Source organism: Ostrinia nubilalis, chromosome Z (assembly GCF_963855985.1).
Source record: "Ostrinia nubilalis chromosome Z, ilOstNubi1.1, whole genome shotgun sequence".
In the NCBI taxonomy this organism is placed as follows: Eukaryota; Metazoa; Arthropoda; class Insecta; order Lepidoptera; family Crambidae; genus Ostrinia; species Ostrinia nubilalis.
Genome location: NC_087119.1, coordinates 8,116,973 through 8,136,981, shown reverse-complemented (window position 1 = coordinate 8,136,981; position 20,009 = coordinate 8,116,973). Strand labels below are relative to the sequence as shown.

The following is a 20,009-nucleotide window of genomic DNA, read 5'->3' as shown; positions in this document are numbered from 1 at the left end:
AATTCTGCTTTTCATGAACTTTCAAGGAAAACTATAACGGTTATGATACATCAGTTAGTTTAAGAGTAAGTCATTTATAGCCCGACCAGGAACATAAAAACCCTCGCCATGTTGCGGAAAACTAATGGTACTAATTTCTTTTAATGGCAACAGTAACTGAAAACTTCATTGACATGTCACCTTGCATGTCAATAATTAAGCTGTCAAAGTGTAAACAAACTTTATTATAAATGTGTGCAATTGATTTTGTGAATTAAATTGCTAAAATCTTTTATAGTCGTGAAAGAAAAGTGGTTCACAATGTGTTAAAGTATTTGTCGAAGAGAAATACTAAGGTTTCGGACAATATTTTCATTGAATAATGTTTCCAATAAAGGTTGTCAAATTGACAGACATGCTTATTGTGTAGTACAGTATACTGTGAAAATTTACTGTGGTTTGTTTCAACTACCTATTATAAAGTTTTTGTCACTTTGTAAGTGTTGAATTTTATGGAATTGGGAAAGGACTACCGAGTTTGAAGCGTTCATGAGCAGACATAGCAGTTGAATATTCAAATTCTGATTTTGATTATTGATGAATAATAAAATAAATCCTACTAGCTCGATTGATGGTTTCATTTAATTAATTTAAACCAGGTTACCTATGTCATCTTCGTTCGTTAATTTATGAAAATATCAAATTAGACCGTAATCCTGAATCCTGATACATAAAGTTAGGTTATTAATTTAATACAGGTACGACTGTACTCAGTGTTGCACTATCAAATGCAATTGACGCGCCTCTACGCCAGGGTTTTTATGTTCCTGGTCAGGCTATAACTCAAGTATAGCCCGACGACGACGGACAACTACGGAACTACACTACTGACACGACACGCACTTGGCTAACCTACAGGAATGAGACGATTACATACACTTTTACCCTTGCTATGATTTTACAGGAACAGAAGCACCCTTTAAAAGTATTTTGCCCAAGTACCCAATTGATAAATAATTATTGTTGCTTATATTATGTTCCTTTCATTTGTGCTATCTCTTCTGTTTTTATTTTTTATTATCGTCGTAGATGAGTTTAATGTTGTCAGTTAAATATTGGAATTGTGACTATTTGATAATGTGAGTGCCCACCGGGACCCACATTGCCTGGAAATTAAATAAATGTATGTAAGCGACGGGCTATTATTTCATCAACCGAATGAATGGAACTGTAACCGCAGCCCAAAGGGTCTACTATTGACAAAATCTACAGACTCGGGTACTAATACAAATCTACTATATTAATCTTGGCGTCGGTAGAAGCCATAGGTGATGTTTAACTGTAGGTAGGTACAACAAGGACAGTAACACATAGATTATGTCCGTTGACATAATATACGATTACATATACAGTTCCATACATGTCTGTAGTTTCAGTTGGAACACATACAAAACTTTTTGAAATCTATGCCCTTACGAAAATGCAAACTTAAATTATATTGGTGCAAACGAATTGGGTCGTGTTCAAGTGCCTGATGCAGGCTCAGATCCAGAATATGATTGATTTTTAAGATTTTTCCAATATCGACAGGCATTCGAGTAGCCGATACGCTCTATTGGTTGGTTTTAAATTACCTGTGTCTACCAGTAATAGCATTTAAAAACAGGATGTAGAGATTTTTATCAGGTTGTCAGGTCATCGGTGTACTGGACAGGTGGTTTTTCATGCTGCGTTTGACCCTTATCTTCATTTGACAACCTTTTGTACCCTTTGCTTTAATATAGGTTCAACGCCGCTAAGTTTCGGACTGCTGGCTGACTCGCTACAACAATAGCATGAGCTGGGTGATCTTGGGCCTCCTCGTAATACCTACCCTTAGTACTAGACCACGTCCCAATGCCGTCTTATAACGCAACGGCAATATAACCGATCCCCTGTTAATAACAACGCATGCAAAGAAAGAGAGTCTCGAACATATAATAGGACGATTGTTTATTTTTAGGATTTCAAGGACGAAGACTTGGAGCGCTATTTCCGCCTGTACTCTGCGATAAACCTGAAGGCACCAATGGTGAACTGTATGCCCACCCACAGTCGCACCTTGATCCACCAGGGTGATCTTCGCTTCAGAGACAGTGCAAAGGAGGCAAGAGTACCAAAAAACCTTTTTTTTATCATTATTAGTAACATCAGCCCGGCGCTGATTTGACTTAACCTTGGGTAGCAATTAGTGTTTACTGTTTTACTTTGTTGTTACCGAAGTTTTCCCGCCACCCCTGTAAATACTAATAAACGTTGCGCATAGCAGATACGTTTATAGCTAACTATACATAGATACTTGCAATTGTTAGCAAGCTTTTGCCATTTTAACAACTATTACTGTTATGCAACATTTATTAAAAAGGGGAAAATTCTATAATAATGCTAGCGTTATGGGAATCGGGTGCACCCGAAAAGATATAATCTTAGTGATAAAAATGTGAAGGTAGACACGTGAGTTACATAATAACCAGCCATTAAACATTTATTATACTAAGAATAAGTGTATTATTTGAATCAAGAGTGTAGTCTACCTTTACATGCTGGTATTTTAAAGCTACTAGCGAATGTAATGTTTAAAGTGTAGCGAAAGACATTATTTTATTTAGCTTTTTCCAAGCTCAAAGTATGTAGTAAATAAGTACATAGTTGTATGTTTACTTACAGATAGAGGTCCGAGCCTTCCTCTTGACAGACATGCTTCTTATTTGTAAAAAACTATCCAAGGGCGCTGCCCTCCCCTACAAACTAATCAGGTATGTACTTGATTTTAATTTATTTATTGTAACTGTTATTTTGGTAGAGCGTATGCGAATACGAGTTTGCTTGCGTCTTAATGAGAAATATACCGATTGAATGTTCAAATTTAGCTGCGTTGCGAATACATAGGTGTGATATTTTGTAGGCCGAAGTACATGGTGGATAGAATGATGCACTTCCCAAAGTTCCAGTCGCGCCCCACTGGCAGGGAAATCATGGCTTTGCTGTTCGTTGTGGTTGATGACGTCGGCACCGCCTTCCAGAGCTTTGCTCTCACAGAGACAGCGAAGGATGCTAATCCTCACTTGACGCTGAAGGTACGGCAAGAAAATTATTCATAGTCTTTGCACTCTTCAATGTATGTACAACATTAGTTCCTACTACTCATATTTAAACCATAAAAGAACACGTGTTATACAGGATGTAAATCGTTGGCATCCTTTTAAAACTTTTAAGTAGAGTCTTAACTTTACTCATGATACATAGTACATTCCCCAAATATGAGACTAATCCAGTGAGTTAAAATTTGAGTAATTTAAAGTTTTAAACCTTGTGCAGACAGCACATCAAGCTTAGCACTATGGCATTTTATTTCGATGTAATAGGTGTTATTTTGCAACAAAAATCTATATTCTATTGTGCTCTTGACTGTACAATTGTTTTAAACTTCAAGACAATAAAATATTAAAAATAAAGACAAAAAACTCATGGATTTGTCTCTTAATTGGGGAATGTACGTATTTACTATGTATTATGAGTAGTCTTATATCAAAATAATGTCAATTTTTTAATTCTCCCTGCATATCCTGCATATTAGGTACACATACAGGTTTTCAGAAGGTAGGTACCAAAGTCATTGTTTCGTCTAGTCTAGTTCGCCAACACTTGTCCTTTACCCTCGTTATTTAATTTCATTCCAAGTATAAGTTTACGTGTCCTCTTCAATTTGACTTATTAAAACTGTTTTTTTTTTTTCTTGAAAAGCTGTGGGAGCAGAAGCTTCGGGAGGCCAAACTGACGTACGAGCTTGGCGTCTGGTTTGCGAAGAATCCATCCAGGGATATCTCAGAAGTGGACATGGACTCTTCATCAGACTATGCCGCCAGCAGCGTCAGCGGGCCTCGTCCGGTGAGCCATACTCTAGCATAGTCCCTTCGCGGAGAGAAAAAATCCTCAAGCACAAGATGGTGGAAATATTAGTAAGGCTGGTTATAGCTAAAAAGTCACTTCTTCTATATCCCAAATAATGCTGTTTGGGTTGGATATCCATGTGCGTAAACTGGTATAGCTTATCCTACTAACTAAACTTATCATTCAAGTATCATCGTTCACATTATTAATCCGTTGAAGCCCATTCCACCGTTCTTGTTTTTTATGACCTGTCAAAACGGGACTCTCCTGCCCCCCTAGACAAAACGCACTTTTTGATCGAATCGAAAATCGAATCCGTCAAAACTCCATACAAAAAAGGGGCTTTTCGACCACTTTTCGACTGGTTTGCGATTATAATTTGCACTTTGTCTAGACCACCTGTAGACTTTGAACGATTATGACGTCACCAGTAGTCCGCCAACTTAATTGACAAAGTATTGTTTAATTTCAAAGCTACCAAAAATACAATTTTACAGCTAATGTGAACCAGCTCGGTTTTCATGACTAGAATGAATTGGTTGATGGTGACAACTAAGTACCCAATTTTCGTCTGCAACTCGTGGTAGGCACTAGTCGTGCTGTGGCCGCTAGTAGTGTGGTGACAGACCGCTTTCATATTAGGGCGACAGAAGCGCAGCAATAGCGCATGTCTGCCTTCACATTACTTATAAAAATGCCGCTGCCGCGTTGTCAGGTAGTATGAATTAGTCGCGCTGCCAAAGTCGCCTAAATATTAAAGTGGTCTAAGAAGTGTTTGTATTGACCAGAGCTCCGACGACGCCAACATCGAGCGAGAGGCGCGAGAACGCGTGGCCGTGATGCTGCACCGCTGCATGGGCGTCTCTACGGAGTACGACTTCTCTCAGGGGTCCATGAACACCGACTCCTTCGATGGTAAGTATCCTGACTTAACTTGACTTATGGTCCTATGTCCCCTAGATGGGGCAGAGGGCGTCCACAACAGTCCTCCATCTCGTTCGGTCTTGAGCTTCTCGCTTGATCTCGCTCCAGGTCTTGCCGATCTTCTTCGCCTCGTCCGCTACAGTGCGCCGCCAAGTTTGCCTGGGTCGACCACGTTTGCGTTTTCCTTGGGGATTCCAATCCAGAGCCTGCTTAGGGATGTGATCGGGGTCCCTTCGGAGAGTGTGGCCAATCCAGTTCCACTTGCGGCGCTTGATCTGCTGGTCGATCGTTTATCGATTCTGTACGATAAGTCCGGGGCTGGATCCCCTGGAAGTCGCTTTGAAGGAGCTCAAACTATCTGACATAAAAATCTGACTTGCCCCCCTAGGCCAGAAGCTGGATATGTATTGCCTCCCCTTCACCCATTTTATAGTTGTCGGAAGAACTGCGGTGGATCTCTAATTACCCATAGTCGTATGCATTCCAGTACACCAATCTGACTCCTAAGTGATTATCCTAAAATTCACATAATGATTCAGCCTACTGATGACGAACAGATAGACAGCGAAGACAAAATTAATAGAGATAGGTATATCTTTTAACTTTGGTGAAAAGGAACTCTAAAAAACTAAAAAACCATAACCCAGTTACAAACTGTCCGACGAGCTAAGAATGCTTGCTTTTAACGCGATGCTGTGTTCTTTTCTTATTTTTTCTTGGGCGACACGCCGTCTTGACTATAGCTTGGAAATGGAAATTCAGGCTAGCAAAAATGTATTGGCAAGAAATGCACAACGTCTAATATAAATTATAAATTATAATTTATCTTAGACGTTATAATTTATAATGATATCGAGAAAGATTTTTGTTTACATTAATTATTATTGAACTAACAACAAACACTCAGGCTTACTTGTTTCATCATCTAAATCTAAAACATATCTAAATTGTAGGTAGGTACGAGCACAGTATACTGTGGTACGAGTACAGCTTTACGTTCGTTTTTCAATCGTTATGTGCATGTACACGTATACACACAAGTAAAGCTCACTCGCCTTCGTGAGTTGCAAGAACTTAATTAAAATAATTCATAGTCTTTCCACCCCCATCCACTTACTTTCGATTTCATATGTGCCTTCAGCTGAAGATCTTCCAATGTGTGCATTATCGACGTTGGCCGGTATTCAGCATTAATCTAGAATAGTATTATCAAACGAAGAGTTCTGCTGACATAACATAAATAGGTGATTAACCGAGATACATGAAACGATGACTTTTAAAATTGACTCATTAGTTTAGATGTAAGAGATACATGAAACGAAGACTTTTAAAATTGACTCATTAGTTTAGATGTAAGATTTGGATTTACTACCACTTTACTATTTCATCACTGTGATAATAATAGTTTCCAACAGCCTCAATATCATATTAACCATCATACAGTCCACTCCGTAACAATTCGACTGTAATAAAAGCTACTCCTTTTTGCATACTCATATTAATGAGTTCCTGCCGATCGAGTTCAGTTTTCACCAGTTGGCACCACCTATCCCCGCCACTAGCGAATGACTGGAACTTTCTTTACAGCGGCGCCAATCGGTGAACGCTATAATACGTTTTAATTAAACCCATATTGCGCTGTGATAAGGTGATAATTCAAATGTTTTTTTTTTAAAGATTATTAATAAGTACCTAAGCTAAATACGTTTGTGTTACGAGTGGACCCACCACAATAGTCGAGCGGCGGTGGGATTCGAACCCGCGTTCCTCGGATCTCGAGTCGGCCAGTCCGGCCCATTCACCGTTCGGCTATCGTGGCTTCAAATGTATAATATTTGCACGTAACTATAATATCATGTTGTTGGTGCGGCCAGCATCTTGCGCAGGCGCTGCGTCGGGCACCAGCGGGCGCGGCTCGGCGCTGCACAGCCTGCGGCACCCCATGCACCGCACCTCCACCGGCGGCAGCTCGCGTAACTCGCGCCTCTCCAGCTTCCACCAGTCCACCAGGTATGTGCCTTATGCTGCTAACAATACGACGCAAAATGACCCCATGCACAGTACCTCCACAGGCAGAACTCCCGCGTCTTCCACCAGTCCACCAGGTATGTGCCTTATGCTGCTAACAATACGACACAAAATGACCCCATGAACCGCACCTCCACCGTCAGCAGCTCGCGCAACTCGCGCCTCTCCAGCTTCCACCAGTCCACCAGGTATGTGCCTTATGCTGCTAACAATACGACGCAAAATGACTGCATGCACCGCACCTCCACCGGCGGCAGCTCGCGCAACTCGCGCCTCTCCAGCTTCCACCAGTCCACCAGGTATGTGCCTTATGCTGCTAACAATATGACACAAAATGACCCCATGCACCGCACCTTCACAGGCAGAACTCCCGCCTCTCCAGCCAGTCCACCAGGTATGTGCCTTATGCTGCTAACAATACGACACAAAATGACCCCATGAACCGCACCTCCACCGGCAGCAGCTCGCGCAACTCGCGCCTCTCCAGCTTCCACCAGTCCACCAGGTATGTGCCTTATGCTGCTAACAATACGACACAAAATGACCCCATGCACCACACCTCCACAGCCAGAACTCCCGCCTCTTCAGCCAGTCCACCAGGTATGTGCCTTATGTTGCTAACAATACGACACAAAATGACCCCATGCATCGCACCTCCACCCGCGGCAACAAATGATTTCCACCTCCCCCAAATGATTTCCACATCGCCTGGTTGGTAGCGGCCTGCATCCAGCGCCTCCCTGCTACCTTTTTGAGGTGGCTGATCTACCTTATCCCCATCACTCGCTATCTATGGCGTATATCTAGCTATGGCAGGCCGGGGGTCCCGTTTCACCTGGGCTGCGAGGAGAAAACCTCTTTAAAAAGCAACCGGAAGAAGGGATTGGTGGATCCCCCGAAGCCGGAAGCCTCGATCGCGTCATAACCTGAGACGGATCTGCGAACAAATGTCCATATTAGGACAATAACTCGCGACTCAGTTTCTCCCACTGAAGAAAACTCACAAATCAGTTTACTTGTTCTTTGTCTATAAATACATCGCTTGCTTTTGTTTTCCATACCTATTAACCGATAACCCCGTTTTGGACCCGAGCCCGAGCGCATTATAAACGTGCGGTTGTTTTCAATTCATTATCACTACACAAGCTTTACATAATTAAAGGTTAAAATAACACGAGATCCAGCGCGACGATGGCTGATCAAATAATGATTTTAAATGAAACAGTTGTTACACTATTCTAGCACAAACAATGGGACCTGCCTGTTTGCTAATCCATCGGGCTAAGTATGCAAAGGTACTTATGTCAGTGACTTTAGTTCGTTTACGGTTACGGATCTCCTCATTTCTGATTCGATCTCTTAAAAAAACACCGAGCTGATGGGGCAGCAAGGTTCTGGAGTGGAGGTCACGTACCGGAAAACGCCCACCCACAAGGTGGAGCGACGACCTGATAAAAGTAGCAGGAAAGCGCTGGATGCAGGCCGTTACCAACTGTGCAATGTGGAAGTCATTGGGGGAGGAGGCCTATGTCAGGCCTGGCTCACTCCGCGCGGTACGTCCGATAATTACCTACAGCGAAGCGCCCCGCCGGCGGGTATTATATCAGTCGAGTGTCACGCGCGCGCCCGTCAGGACGCTGGCGTGCGTTGTAGTACCTAATTCTATGATCGAAGTATTATTTAAAAATTGATATAAAGAGAAAGAAATATTATTGTGCGGCATTCGGGTGTTTAAATTCGAAAAGAAATCTACCGGATTTATCTTTTTTTTCGCTTCCCAAAGATGCTGAAAGGTATGTTGGCCATGTAGCTTAGGTAATCAATAATTCTTAGGATAGTATAGGAACCTAACCTACCATGACTACTGCTCAGAATGCGTTCGTTCGTTTCAGCCAAATGACGTACACTGCTGGACGAAGGCCTCTCCCAAGGTTTTCCATAATGAATGCGTACTTACCTACATAGGTACGTACCTCATTATAAATAAGTAGATTAATTATTTTTTCACTAGACAGCAACCCTAACAGCGTAAGAAGAGTTCAGAGGCACGCGATAGAAAGAGACAAAACTTGTAGGTGAATAAAATTGTAGGTACGTAGTGCTGTGCGAGCTGAATTCCACTGTATCGCGTCGTAGCAAGACTCGCATTTATTTAAATCGTCTTGCGGAGTAATCCTTCTGTACCTGTACTATTACTTATTCTGTGCCTATGTTCAGCAGTGGACGTTACGTGGTTGAAATAATGATGATTATTCTTTGGAGAATTGATAATAATGGGAATACTCTTTTCAGGTTAACGCTTTATGGAGATAAATTATTGTATTGTGTTGTGAATAAAAAATCTTTGAATCTTTATTATTTTAAATATATGCTACGAATTTTTGTTTGTATTATGATATTTCAATAGATACAGGTTACCTATTCCCTGCTCTCTAACCAATTCCATAACAATTATTGATTACCTACGAAGGATTATATCTTTATTATCTTTATTACCATTTTTATACCACAATATCTCTGAGAATGAATTAAATCTTTGAATCTCCGTATGGCAGTAAAATCCATAATAATAATTAATCTGCTAAAGTATCGGGAATTTTCTCATCGGTACAGTGCCTAGCTGTACTTGTAGTGGTTCCTCGGTTGCGGCGAGCGCGCTCCAGTACTAAGCTCCCGTCTAGGGTTGCCAGGTGTCCGGCTTTAGCCGGACATGTTTGGCTTTTTACGGTCGTGTCCGGCCAAATATTCCGTCGTCCGGCCTGTCCGGCTTTTGTTAGGCTTTTTATGTGGCAGCAGGGCAGGGCCTTATGTGCAAACTTTTGAAGATAAGCAAATTAGCATGTTAACCAGGCATCACATCTTCACCAAAAAGACCACGAAAATTAGTTACTTTGCTTTTGACCGACGACGACGATGAAAAATTAAGCACTGAGTCCGGCTTTTGTGTTTTTGGACCTGGCAACCCTACTCCCGTCTGTCTAGCTGTCGATTAAGATTATCCAGGAGAATTGCGGTCTAGCCCTAATTGGTAATATTTCTTTCCGAACACTCTATTTTTATTTATTCCCTGTCATTGCGTAGTAGTATTTTAGTTTTAAATTAAAAGGCGTATTGGGCGACTAAGTAGTCCCCTTTAGAAATAAAACATTTACAGCTCTGCTACTTAAGTTTACTTAACTTTCCATATTCAGTTAACGGATTAGATAAATAGGTATTCTAAATAACATAACAAGACATAATCCAATGAAAAAGGTAGTTTCAGTAAGTCTCGATTTTAAAGTTATTGAGAAAGCTAACGCATAGGGTTCCTTGCAATACCCCATGTAAATCTTAAACTAAACAACTGAATATTGAGTTCATATATTTTATATACGAAGAGTTTCTGTATCATTTCAGCTATAGGACGTACATAGCTTTTACGGACTTCCGGCCAAATACTCTTTTGTTCGGCCTGTACGGCTTTTGTTAGGCTTTTCACATGCCAGTCGAAAGTCGAGCCACAGTCGAGCGCGCATCAGGATGTTGGACTACTGATTCGAAAATTATAATTGATAGAATCACTCGTGAGCTAATACTTATTGCACGATTCACTTTTGCCGATGTCAAGTGAGAGATTGATAAATTAAATAATCTCCTTTATTACTGTGTTTCCTTAGCGCTGCTTCCCATGATGAGCCGCAAGCTGGTCCCAGCTCCAGGAATCTGTACAAGGCAGGCACCTCCGTAGAGCACCTCATCCCTCCGCAGAACCCGGACGACGGTAAGATTCAGCACTGCTCACTTTAACTAAAGTCCGGTCGCCGAGCACGTAGAATTTCGTCCAATGACCCCAAGCTACCCATCCTTATCGCTCGCGCGTAATGTAGCGTAATTTTCTCCAAGCGGAGCGGAGCTCTCAACCGTTTCTACTGAAACTGAGCGGAGACCAAACTTAAACTTCCAACGGTTTTATTATAATTAATTAATATTCATATTATAATTAATAAATAATTTCATTGTTAGGTATACATAAACATTAAACAGGCATGTCATGATATCCGGCTCTCTGTGTTCAGGAAAAAAATAAATTTCCTGTCATTACTTTTAAACACATTTGGCGCCGGTATCACGTAATCCTACACACAATGTACGCAACATTAGGTGCGAGTCACATAAAACTCTGCTGTTCATCCAGCGTGGTAAACGTATAAAGATAACTACAGTAAAAAACACAAATAAATCTTTTTTTGCTCTGGGTTGATCGCCTCAACTCTCGCGCATTATTCAATCGGCCGTTTGTGTAGTGGTTCAGAACGGACTACTATGCCGAGAGGTCCGGGTTCGATTCCCGGCCGGGCAGAAATTGAAATGATGAATTTTAATTTCTGTGAGGGATCTGGGGGCTATGTATGTATTTAAAAAAAGTCTATAAGTAGTATATCCGTCAAGCTACCCATACCACTAGCATATAAGTTGCTTGCTTTGGGGCTAGCTGGCGCTGTATGAAATTATCCAAAGATGTATTTATTATTTATTAAAATATACTAAATAGATTGCTTTTCACTTTACAGCAGTAACATCCATCACGGTGAATGTCGTGAGTGAGAGCGAGTCGGAAACCGTGGTTCCTTCTGAGCAGCCCCCTAGCGTAAGTAAAACTGTTGTATTTATTTAGGTACTAGCTTTTTCCCTACAGCTTCGCCCGCATTAAATTTAGTTTAGGATTGAAATCAACACCCTATATAAATAAAGGTTTATTAAAAAATTATAATCGCATTAAAGGCAATATAAACGCTTTAAATTTATAGGTCCTACGAAACTATTTAAGTCGATAATAATAACGGTGTTATCTGCAACAATTTCGCAAAGGAACACTTAACTAAGTGCCGTTATGATTTATTTCGGCCAACACATGCACAAAGTTGCGTGCGCTGTATGGTTAGGCCCTGAAGGGTCTCACATAAATCTTCCACACGGGCGGAAAATAGATTAAGCGGCCGTATATTGCCAAATCCACTAAGAATCATTATCGTGCCCCACATTGTGAGGGTCTATAGACTTACCTGCTTTCCACATGGAACCCTTTCAAGACAAGCCAGAAGAGCGTATATCTGCCCATAACCTTTTATGATCCTATCATTTTTTCAGATTTGAGAAAGCTGATTTAACAAATAAATAATTCAAAGCTTAGTTTGATTACTTTAAAACCCTTGAATGTGTGCTGAATAGATGAAGATGAATAAAGTTAATACTTAAGTACCTACTTAGGTATTAATTTAGAGTTTTACAAAAGGTAGTAGGTACCTATTGGAGCCGGGCGCCAAAGGTTATGTTGCCTGAAGAACGATTTATAAGTACTAAACTTGTTCCTTCCAAAAAGTGCAGGACAATACAGAATAATCTGCCAGCTACACGAGCATATTTCTCTGCAGTTGCAGCAATCACCGTCGCCCAGCAAGTCGGCGGGTAAACTGGCGAGCCGTAGCACGAGCGCGCGCGCACACAACACTCTGCGCGTGCAGCCACAGAGCGGCGTCATGGCGCTCGTGCACAGCCTGCCCGACCTCACCCTCGACCCCTCGCCGCCACGACCAGCTCAAAGGTACTAAACCTAGCACATCATCAGCTTAAGCCAGACGTCCATCATCATCATCATTTCAGCCACAGGATGTCCACTGCTGAACATAGGCCTCCCCAAATGACTTCCACACGCAGGTTGATAGCGGCCTGCATCCAGCGCCTTCCTGCTACTTTTATCAAGTCGTCGGTCCACCTTGTGGGTGAACGTCCCACGCTGCGTTTTCCGGTACGCGGCCTCCATTCCAGAACCTTGCTACCCCATCGGCCGTCAGTTCTGCGTACTATGTGCCCTGCCCACTGCCACTTCAGCTTGCTAATCCAGACGCTCTAAAGCCAGACGTCCACTGCTCAATAAAGAAGACAAGGGTTTCCACAACGATACCCACACTCTTAAATCCTTGGGAGAGGCTTTTAGAGAGGAACGGTCCTACGCTCAGTAGCGGCTTAAGGGGGGGGGGGGGGGGGGTCCGCCCCGGATGCCAAGCATCACGGGGTGACAACAGTCGCGCAGATTAGACTGCGCAGCTGCATGACAAGGACGTTCATGTATGAGATGTCATGATATAGCTCGATATCATATAGCTCATTTGTACTAATATCTTTCGAATCCAAAAATCCTGGGGGGCACCAGACCAGACCATTCTGGGGTGCCTTAGCCCCCTGCTACATGTGTATACCCAACGGGTGCCAACCCACTGCCTACGCTACCCACCCGCATCTAGATATTGATCCACCGAGTAAAAGGCAGGAGCAACTTTTCTGTTCCTGCTGTCATCAGCTCAGCGAAACGAATACATTTTATGAGTCCGCTAGCTGCACCACATCCGCTTTGAATTCTTCAATCAAATCGAACGTAATATAAGCAATAATCGAAATAAGTTTACTAACAAGTTCTTTTTCACAGCCCAAGCACCCAGTCCGCTTCCGACAAGCTGTACCAATCGCACCAGGAGCTGCTCCATCGCAACCGGCTCTCGGCCGCGCAGCATCACCAGTACCTGTCTCCCAACCACCGTGGCACCAGCTACCCGCCGCCCAGTCCCACCAGGCAGGGCCTTCGTTAGACTAGTCGTAGCAACGTAGCAGTCTAGCAACATAGCAGTCTAGCTCTACCCCCGTATACTTCGATCCTCAAACATAATTACACCTTGAACAAAAATTCGGAGCACGTGTAAATTCATCTGCAGTGTAGTGACACTTAACATCTGCCCCTGATATAAATAATGTATAAGCGCACCAAAAACGCACCAAATAGCTAGCGTCCAATCTCTGTAGTAAACATTTTTTATACTTGAGGATCGACTACGAGGGTAAGATCACCGTCAAAATTTCAGGCGCGCTAAGATCTCCCTTGAACAAAACTACATTTCACGTGTAAATTATCATCAGTAGTGTAGTGAGTAGGGGAAAGTAGTACGAGATGATCCCCTTAAGCGGGAATCGCTGTAAAATACATATTTTTCAAGGTAAACCAAAAATAAAGACGATTACTACTAGTATATTTATCTATCCAACTTTCCTTATACTCAAAACCAGAAATTAATTGAGGTTTCATTAAAATATTTCATTTTTTGCAAAACCTTACAAAGTGATCATCTTGTACACCCCTGTGGGTAAGATGATCCCCCAGATAGGGGTAAGATGATCCCTATGATTCTGTTCTATGATCTATTATTTTCTGGTTATATTTCTTTCGGGGTACCTAATTATGCGAACAAATCGTTAAAAAGTTAGAAAAGAAAAACATTTACGAATTAAATAACGAAAATAACAGATTCTTTCTTAGTACCAGCTAAAAAGCGTTTAAATAATTTAAACGCTTTTTGGCTGGAGCTGTGTTGAATATATCACAAATAAATTCACCTGCTTCATCACCCTCTACCCCAGCACATGCTTTATGGCCCCATTTTCCACATGCATAACATTTTATCCATCCTTTACCCTTGGTATCGCTTGAAAACTTTTCTGTTCAGTACAGCCACTCAGTATCATCTCCTTCAGACTCAGGTGAGTTATATGAAGTTCTCTTTCTTTTATTTCACTTCCCTTTACCTACTCCATTGACTTTTTTGTTTTCATTCCCAGGGATCATCTCGTACATATAGGAAGGGATCATCTTGACCCAAGTCCCACTTTTTGTTAAATATTTGCTAAAATAATCTACAAGTACGCGGCTACGTTTTTATGGCCAAAATATTAAAATTAAACATAATAGAAAGCCTAACGACAACAGTAATTACATTTAACATTGTTTGAATAAAAGTAACATAAGCTCAAAGTCATGCCTATTTTAGATCAGAAGTACACAATTTTTCTTTTTTCTCGTCAAATTCGATGTATCGCTCACGCCACCATTACGATTTGACTGAGGCGGGGATGTGTCCAGAGCTTTGTTTTACCAGTGAAAGAAACTAAATGACGTTAGTGGTTTCAGCACAATCGCGAAAGATCATCTTACCCCAGGGGATCAACTCGTACTACTTTCCCCTACTTATCACCTTCCCTTGATTTAAATAATGTATAAGCGCATCCACACTTTCACCATCTGGTTATGCGAAACTTTAAACATAATTTTTAGATGTAGGCAGTATTTTAATAACAATAAACCACATACAGCTATTACATTTTTAATTGCACCATTACATTTATTATTAGTTATTATAATAAGAAACTAAATAAGAAGTAAGTTTTGCCTTAAATGAGTGCAGTACTGTAGAACTTCGGAATATCTACGTAGGTCTACATTATGCTTAATCTAAAGAAGACATCATGACATCAGCTCTCACTACAGATTACTTTGATTAAACAAATATTGGGCTGGGAAACTCCTACTGTCCTTCACTTATTTCAAAATAGGTACTTTCTGCTCTTCTGGTTATTGCTGTTTAAAAAATAACATGCAATTAAGTCGACCAGAGTGGTCGCTTTGCCAGAAATTAAACTACAAACTATCTAGCAGCTATTTTAGGGTAGGTCAGCTATAAGCATGATGGGTGCGACGTGCTGACAGGGGACCACCAACAGCTGCAGCGAGATGGAAGATTAAGACTCCATGAGCAATAAATACCTGATTGATGGGCACCAAACATTTACGGGAATATCCCGCATTAAGTACCTACCCAACATACCTAAAATGAAGAACTATTAAGGTATACCTCTTACTTCTTCTTGAGTTTACCACTAAAATTTTAATCATATCGCCTTTATAACTTCACTTTATGATAGACCTTGTGGGCTTTAATTCACCTACCCGGACGCTAATAGTAACAGGCTTTGCTTACCATTAATTACTGAGTTGAATTGCAACAACACCTCTGCAGTTTCATCTTGACACTCTACACATCCTAAAACTAGTGACAAGAAACCTTTTGTTAGTACCTACACGACTCCATGCGTTTCCTACGTAACTATGTAGAAAGAAGATATTGTGTGTGTAAACGGAGTTCACTATCATAAATTGAGCTTGTGTTTAGCTTAACAGGAGGTCTTAATATTACTTAAAACGCAACTTCAAAAACATTTAGGTTACCCTAGGCATCGTTGGAACCTAAAATCTAGAACGTATGCTTATCTTTGCAGACTTACTAATGCTGTAAATGCTATTCCAGCTTTTAAAAGAACAGTAGGTATTAATCCGCTTTTCACACATTTCTACACTCCTGTTTCTCATTCACAGCCAAAAATTGAACGAGTCAGTGAAGTGGGAAAAGCTTGAGATGGACCGTCGCCTGCCAACAACATCATGCAGATACGAACAGCTTTTAAAACACTCTGCTTCTGACTTTCCTGTAAAAACTGTCACTCAGCCATTAGTTCTGCCAGAGCCAGAACATTAAGCAAATGATCACTGATTTCACTTGAAACTGGTTTTCTACAGTAAGAATAAGGATAAGCGAACTGTTGAAAGATGGAATCGTGAGCGCTAGACCTACAAGTCATCTGATTGCTAAACCGTTGTATCTTAAATTCTCCTCGCAGAAGAGTTTTGATTGCTGTTTCCATATTGTTCGACCGTTCAATTCTCCTATTTTTTCCGTTCATTCTACATGAGCTTTGACAAGTTTGGTATATAGAGTTTGAATTTGAATCTAGGGCCACAGAATTGAGGCAAAACGAAGAGTAATATTTATTTATCTGCTAACTAAAGTTTAGGATGCAAAAAGAGTCATAGGTAAGCGAAGCTTTTTACAACACAAAAAACAAACGATATCTCATCAAAAAATGTGATCGTTTCAAGTGTCCTGCCCTAACCTAACAGTGTCACCATTTTCATGCATGGAAGAATGCTTTGAGTTCAATTTACTTATATCTACATCCAATTGTTTCCTAATTTATGGAGTGGTTTGATGTTTCCGCCTTACAGAGCATCGTTGAAACGAGGACTCGCTTTCTCTTACTCATTTAAGAATCCGCCGCTCTCGAAGATGGGGCATGTGAACAGCCAGTCGCAACAGCTACAAGCCGAAGCTGGACCTTCTGCATCCAAGGTAAGTTCAACATTTTTTGAATCATGGGAATCATAGCTGATACTTGAACAGATTAAGTTTGTTTTTGATATTCATGCCAAAAGTTGCTGTAAACACCAGAATCAAAATGTACTGTATAAATTCTGAAAGAGCTCCGGTACGCTATTGGGTTGCGTGGTTGTGATGGATTTATCCTACTATCTCAGGGTGACAAGACAGCCGCGGTAGCTGGGCCGGCAGTAGTGCCAGCAGGAGCAGGAGGCCAGGCGGGAGGACAGGCGGCCGGGGCTGCGGGAGGGGCGGCAGGGGCGGCCGCAGGGCCGACGGGACTGGCAGCAGGACCCTCGACCGCACCCGTCGCCGGGCCAAGCACGAGCTCTGACAAAGGCGAGAAGGAAAAGAAGTCGAAGTTCATCAGCAGCAGGTAGCATTTTTTTCGATTTTTTGCGAACACGTAGTTGTTCCACTACTGGTTGTCTTGAAAGCAATTTTCGAATATCGTATCGATAGGGATGATATTAGATGATGATTATTATCAATGTCATAAATTCGTAAAAATTATCATATTGATTCGTATGACTCTCACATTATTATAATAAGTTTTAAGAGTCTAGTCATATGAAGTTAAGAGAATGTTCATTGCTAGTGATACAGATCAAATAGCCCTAACTTTTGTTATGTCAGTTCATTCTTCAGCTCGGGCGGGTGGCACTCCAAACTGGAGGGATGACACATAAGAGGCTGGAGGGTGATGACGTTTACCAGGCAAGCTATTAACTGTTCTGACGTAGATGCCTCAAAGCTTAAATTCACGCTCTGGTCCGAGGAAATTGTATGACTATAGGTGAGCATCCCAAGTAAGAATCTTGTAGTAGGTTTTGGTTGTGTGTTCAAGGGTGGCTCCACTATATTACTCGTAGAGAACCTTAAACGCTCTGTCCGCCGCGTAGCTCGAGTCTTTATCGGCTCGTACTGCTCATAGGCAAACACAAAGCACAGTATAATAGAGCCGTTTGAGCAGTTGCAGGATTGTAGAGACAAGAGGTTCGCGTAGTTCGATACCCACCTTATGCCACTATTATTAAAGGCCAAACTGTAGAAAATGAAATCAGTTTCTATCCATCAGATGACTGACGCTGCTCTACCCAGGAACCTAAACTCGGACCAGAGCCAGTACCTACACCGATTTTGGAAACGCCCGCACAAGCATGCTGCTTTGTAAATGCTATCATCAAGATTAGTTAAGATAATAGAGCATTGTTGACACTCATAACGTTTTATCATGACAAAAAAAATATCCAGTTCCAACAAACGAGTAGGTAACTCGTAAGTAGTTGAATGTTCTCGTTAAAGTAAAAAGTTACAAAATTAAAGTAGGCCAAGTCGAAGGAAGACTCCTCATAGAGCAAGTACTTATAACAGCATGTACCTAGTCTTGTAGAAGTAACAGAACTGGCGAGCAGCACCGTGTATAATATAGGTACACGAACCATTTGGAGTTCTGATTACGCTGGTATTTGGTAGACAGCCATGATAAGGGACTGATGGTTTGTGTATGTGCAGGAATAAAGGCGGGCGCTCCCTGAGCCCGGGCCGCAAGGACAAGGAGGACAAAAAGGACTGACACCGGCGCGACCGCTCGGCCGACTGAGCGCCGGGGAGGAAGCGAAAACTACACCTTCGATGGCTTTATGAATGGTGCTGGTAGTTTTCAGACGAGGGTCAGATAACTCTAATTTTGATGTGCTATATTGACTTGATAGAATAACACCATATGTTATTTGGTGTCTATTATAATTAACTATTAGGAGATTTAATCGTGTGAATATATCAAAATTGTGATCCCGTAATGTCACTTGAAACTGTAGCGTTAGCGATTTTGTGTCTCAGCATTAAACTTAAGTAGGCTACATCCTAATGCAGGTTTACATGCTAACTCTATACTTACTACCTAATGACCCCCCAAGACAAGAATTACATAATATGGCGTGTCCACACATTCCGCCGGCTTATGCCGCTGGGTTTGTCGCCGGCTTTCAAAATGCTTTGCCAGTAAAAGATGCACGGCCGCCGGATTGACCGCCGGCCCGGCATCTATGGATGGATACGCCAATAAAGGTAGTGTACCTTCACGCATGGGGATTCCCCCGTTACCTACTAGAACAACCGTAGTACAGAGTTCTTGTATCCCCCTAGCTTCCGGTAAACATTAGAGACGTCATCTATAATAAATACATATCTAATAGGACATATTATATTATTTATCAAGTACTATGTACAACGATATACTATTACTATACATACTGATATTTTGTAGTAACTAATACCTACCTAGTACCTGTTTCTTTTTAATTATGAGGACCATTCACGCATTTCGTACACTAATTTACTATTATATTCCAAAATTATATATATTTCTTTACCCAATGACCACTTAATTATAAATATTACATATTAATTCTATATTTGACATAACTTGCTACAATTTAGCTAAATCTATTTGTACTGAATTTTAACTAAATGCCTTTAACATGACAAGATACAATAATTATTATTGTATCCTATCATTAAATTATTCTATGATGATTTTTACCAAAGTTTCTATTAACTTATACCTTTGTAGAATAAGAGCATGGAAAGTAGAAATATTTCTTGTAACAAATAAGTATTTAAAAGTTAAGAAATATAATAATTTAATAATCAAATTATACCCTAAATTAGATGATTAAGTATACATTATCTAGTTGTTAAAAGTGAAATATTATGTTAAAGTTGTGGTAGTTAGCAGTAATATAGAAGTTGTTTATTTTTCGTATTTATCTATGAAAAACATTAATACATTTTGCTGTTTGAAACAGCTACTTATGCGTGTAGATAATGTTAATATGTACTTAATTACTATTATTCCTACGTTTTATTGCGTTTAGCAAATGAAAGTTTCGTCTGATCCGACCATAATAAAGGATTTTGATTATTAGTTAAGAGCGTTTACGCGAAGCGCGGCATTTCAAGGGGCATCATTGGAAATGATTCGCGCGCGGCGTTTTTTAATAGTTTTCAAATGTTTATAGCAAAACAATAACAATGAATTAAATATCGTTTCAAAGTAAATATTTTAAAGAA

At 40.9% G+C, this 20,009-nt stretch overlaps 2 protein-coding genes across 4 annotated transcripts in view; both read left to right on the top strand.

Annotated features, from left to right (window-relative positions):
- Nucleotides 1–14,066, top strand: part of LOC135086839 (uncharacterized) — a 149,780-nt gene extending 135,714 nt beyond the window's left edge. For both annotated transcript variants that reach the window (XM_063981646.1, XM_063981645.1), the window contains 10 exons: nt 1,982–2,125; nt 2,686–2,774; nt 2,924–3,095; nt 3,763–3,906; nt 4,698–4,824; nt 6,708–6,843; nt 10,518–10,621; nt 11,412–11,488; nt 12,273–12,442; nt 13,325–14,066. In XM_063981646.1, the coding sequence (XP_063837716.1) occupies nt 1,982–2,125; nt 2,686–2,774; nt 2,924–3,095; nt 3,763–3,906; nt 4,698–4,824; nt 6,708–6,843; nt 10,518–10,621; nt 11,412–11,488; nt 12,273–12,442; nt 13,325–13,484 (1,323 nt within the window). In that variant the 3' untranslated portion in view covers nt 13,485–14,066. The remainder of the gene's footprint in view (nt 1–1,981; nt 2,126–2,685; nt 2,775–2,923; nt 3,096–3,762; nt 3,907–4,697; nt 4,825–6,707; nt 6,844–10,517; nt 10,622–11,411; nt 11,489–12,272; nt 12,443–13,324) is intronic.
- A 157-nt stretch (nt 14,067–14,223) lies between these two features.
- LOC135086877 (merozoite surface protein 2-like) lies at nt 14,224–20,009 on the top strand. 2 transcript variants are annotated; one of them, XM_063981705.1, is made up of 3 exons: nt 14,224–16,907; nt 17,093–17,310; nt 18,450–20,009. In XM_063981705.1, the coding sequence occupies exons 1-3, from the start codon at nt 16,767–16,769 to the stop codon at nt 18,508–18,510; spliced, it is 420 nt and encodes a 139-aa protein (XP_063837775.1). In that variant the 5' UTR covers nt 14,224–16,766; the 3' UTR covers nt 18,511–20,009. The 2 variants fall into 2 exon arrangements, with proteins under 2 accessions (XP_063837775.1, XP_063837776.1); XM_063981706.1 differs by lacking the exon at nt 18,450–20,009 and adding an exon at nt 17,571–18,303.

Bases quoted from the DNA above. Each gene is read 5' to 3' on its own strand.
- LOC135086877 (XM_063981705.1), top strand. From the start codon at position 16,767: ATGTTTCCGCCTTACAGAGCATCGTTGAAACGAGGACTCGCTTTCTCT. The intron at 16,908-17,092 runs GTAAGTTCAACA...CTACTATCTCAG, and splicing joins CTGGACCTTCTGCATCCAAG to GGTGACAAGACAGCCGCGGT. The intron at 17,311-18,449 runs GTAGCATTTTTT...GTGTATGTGCAG, and splicing joins TCGAAGTTCATCAGCAGCAG to GAATAAAGGCGGGCGCTCCC.